At 47.4% G+C, this 2,315-nt stretch overlaps 1 protein-coding gene across 1 annotated transcript in view; it reads right to left on the bottom strand.

The window, feature by feature from the left end:
* Positions 1 to 210: 210 nt before the first annotated feature.
* bdnf (brain-derived neurotrophic factor) overlaps positions 211 to 2,315 on the bottom strand; it is a 23,055-nt gene continuing 20,950 nt past the window's right edge. The window contains exon 2 of the mRNA XM_063189530.1: positions 211 to 1,739. Coding sequence (XP_063045600.1) covers positions 816 to 1,718 — 903 coding nt within the window. The 5' untranslated portion in view covers positions 1,719 to 1,739 and the 3' untranslated portion in view covers positions 211 to 815. The remainder of the gene's footprint in view (positions 1,740 to 2,315) is intronic.

The raw sequence follows: 2,315 nt of genomic DNA, 5'->3' as shown, positions 1-2,315 counted from the left end.
TTTTTATTTCTTCAAATATTTCAATTTAATATTGCAAACAACTTCACAACATACAAAATGAATTATATTAATCCAGAACATATGTCAATGAATAAATTATATATATTTTTATATATATATATATATATATATATATATATATATATATATATATATATATATATATATATATATATATATATATTCTTTTTATATATCTTTTCTCTCATCTTGTGGGGATAAAAAAATAAAACAGCAAAGCTTTGACAACAGCACCTTGACATAGTATGTAATTTCAACATTACCTTGAGAAGATTGGACTAGCAAACAGAACTGTACTGAGAGGAGAGGAGAAGTAACCCTTCATCTGTTGAGAATATGTAAACGGAATGTTTTGGTCGGTATCATTTCCTTGTTTTCCCGAAGTGGACAGTTTCTCAATTCACAATAGAAGCAGCATGCAAGTAGCTTTTTCACGTTTTTCATTTTTTTCATTTTTTAAGTATGGGAGTCTTGCCCCGTCTGTATCTTCTGACTTGACTGAAACCGAATTCTTGGCAACATAAAAAAAGAACACAATGTCTTGAGGAAAGTGATATAGTAATTTAAACTGGGAGCGAGAGACTGATCAGATCTGTTTTTAATTGTTTACAAGGTCATGAATATGTTCAATAAATAGACTGTAGTATCACTTTACTGTATAAACCTCATCTTTTTTACATGCAGTCCATAAAATTCTCATCTGATGGAATAATTTACCCTGTTATGTATATATACAAATAGATATTTTTTCTCTCTTTTTTAGAACTCTCAATAAAATCTATACATTGTATACACTATCTTCCTCTCTTGATGGTCAGTGTGCAAACACAGGAGGTGTCTATCCTTATAAAACGCCACCCCATCTTGTTTTTGCTATCCCGGGTGAGGGCGCGCACGTAGGACTGGGTTGTCCGGCATTGTGAGTTGTAGTGCCTCTTGTCAATACCCCGGCAGCCGTCCTTAGTGTATCCCTGCGGGTTGCATTTGGTCTCGTAAAAATATTGCTTGAGCTGACCACTGGGCACCGGCACTTTCTCCATGACGGTGACCGTCTGCCCAGACATGTCTATGGCCGTCTTTTTGTCCACGGCGGTCACCCACTGGCTAATACTGTCACACACGCTCAGCTCCCCGCGCCGGGACGGGTCCGAGTGGCGCCGCACGCGCATGGACATGTTGGCCGCGTCCAGGTAGTTTTTGTATTCCTCCAGCAGGAAGAGAAGCGGCGGCTCCAAAGGCACTTGGTTGCTGAGCATGACGCGCGAGGCGTACAGGTCCACGTCCTTGGCCTCCGCTGCCACCGCCGATGCCGCCGCCGCCGCCGCCGATGATGATGCTGCTGCGCCGGGCCCTCCTCCGCCGGGGCCCTGGGGCACCTCGTTCACCCCTCGCGGGTCCAGGCCGCGGGGGTCCAGGCCGTTACCCCCCTCCCTCTCCTCGGCGGCGCCCGCGTCCTCCAGCAGCTCCTCGATGACCTGCTCGAAGGTGTCCGAGAGCGAGGGGAGGCCCCCGGCGCCGCTCTGTGGAGTCCCGTGGCCCCGGCCCAGCGTTGCTGCGGCGCCCAGGAGGCCCCCCGCCTCCAGCCGGTGCCCCGCCCTCACTCCGACCCCGACCCCGACCCCGGGTCCCTCTCTCAGGGGCATGGCTCTCAAGCAACTGAAGTACGAAATCACCATAGTCAGGAACAGGATGGTCATCACTCTTCTCACCCGGTGGAACTGCACACGCACACGGAGAGGTGGAGAGATGGTGGGAGAGAGAGAGAGAGAGAGAGAGAGAGAGAGAGAGAGAGAGAGAGAGAGAGAGGTAGACAGGAGAGAGAGAGAGAGAGAGAGAGGGGTAGACAGGAGAGAGAACGAGAGAGGGGGGAGAAGGGAGAGATGGAGATGTGGACAGAGAGGGGGAACAGAGAGGAGGGAGAGAGAGAAGGGGGAATTGAAGGGACAGAAAGAGAAAAAGATAGAGGGGAAAGAGGAAGATAGACAGAGTAAAGGAGAGCGGGGGATAGTAGAGAGAGAGAGAGGAGGGAGAGCAAGAGAAAGAGAGAGAAGAGGGCAGAGAGGAGAGGGAGAGGGAAGGAGAGAGAGAAGAAAACAGGGACACAGAGAGAGAGGGGAAGAGAGAAAATCACAGACACAGAGGAAAGGGGGAGGATGAAGGTAGATGAGAAGAAGGATGGGAGGGAGAAAAGAGAAACACGTTACTTTGGCTACACCATTGACTAAACATGCAAATGTAATACAACAAATCACAATATTACAATCAATCAATCAATAAATCAAACAATCAATCAA

This window comes from Engraulis encrasicolus, chromosome 23 (genome assembly GCF_034702125.1).
Source record: "Engraulis encrasicolus isolate BLACKSEA-1 chromosome 23, IST_EnEncr_1.0, whole genome shotgun sequence".
NCBI lineage: Eukaryota > Metazoa > Chordata > Actinopteri > Clupeiformes > Engraulidae > Engraulis > Engraulis encrasicolus.
This window is presented reverse-complemented; position numbering and strand designations above follow the sequence as displayed.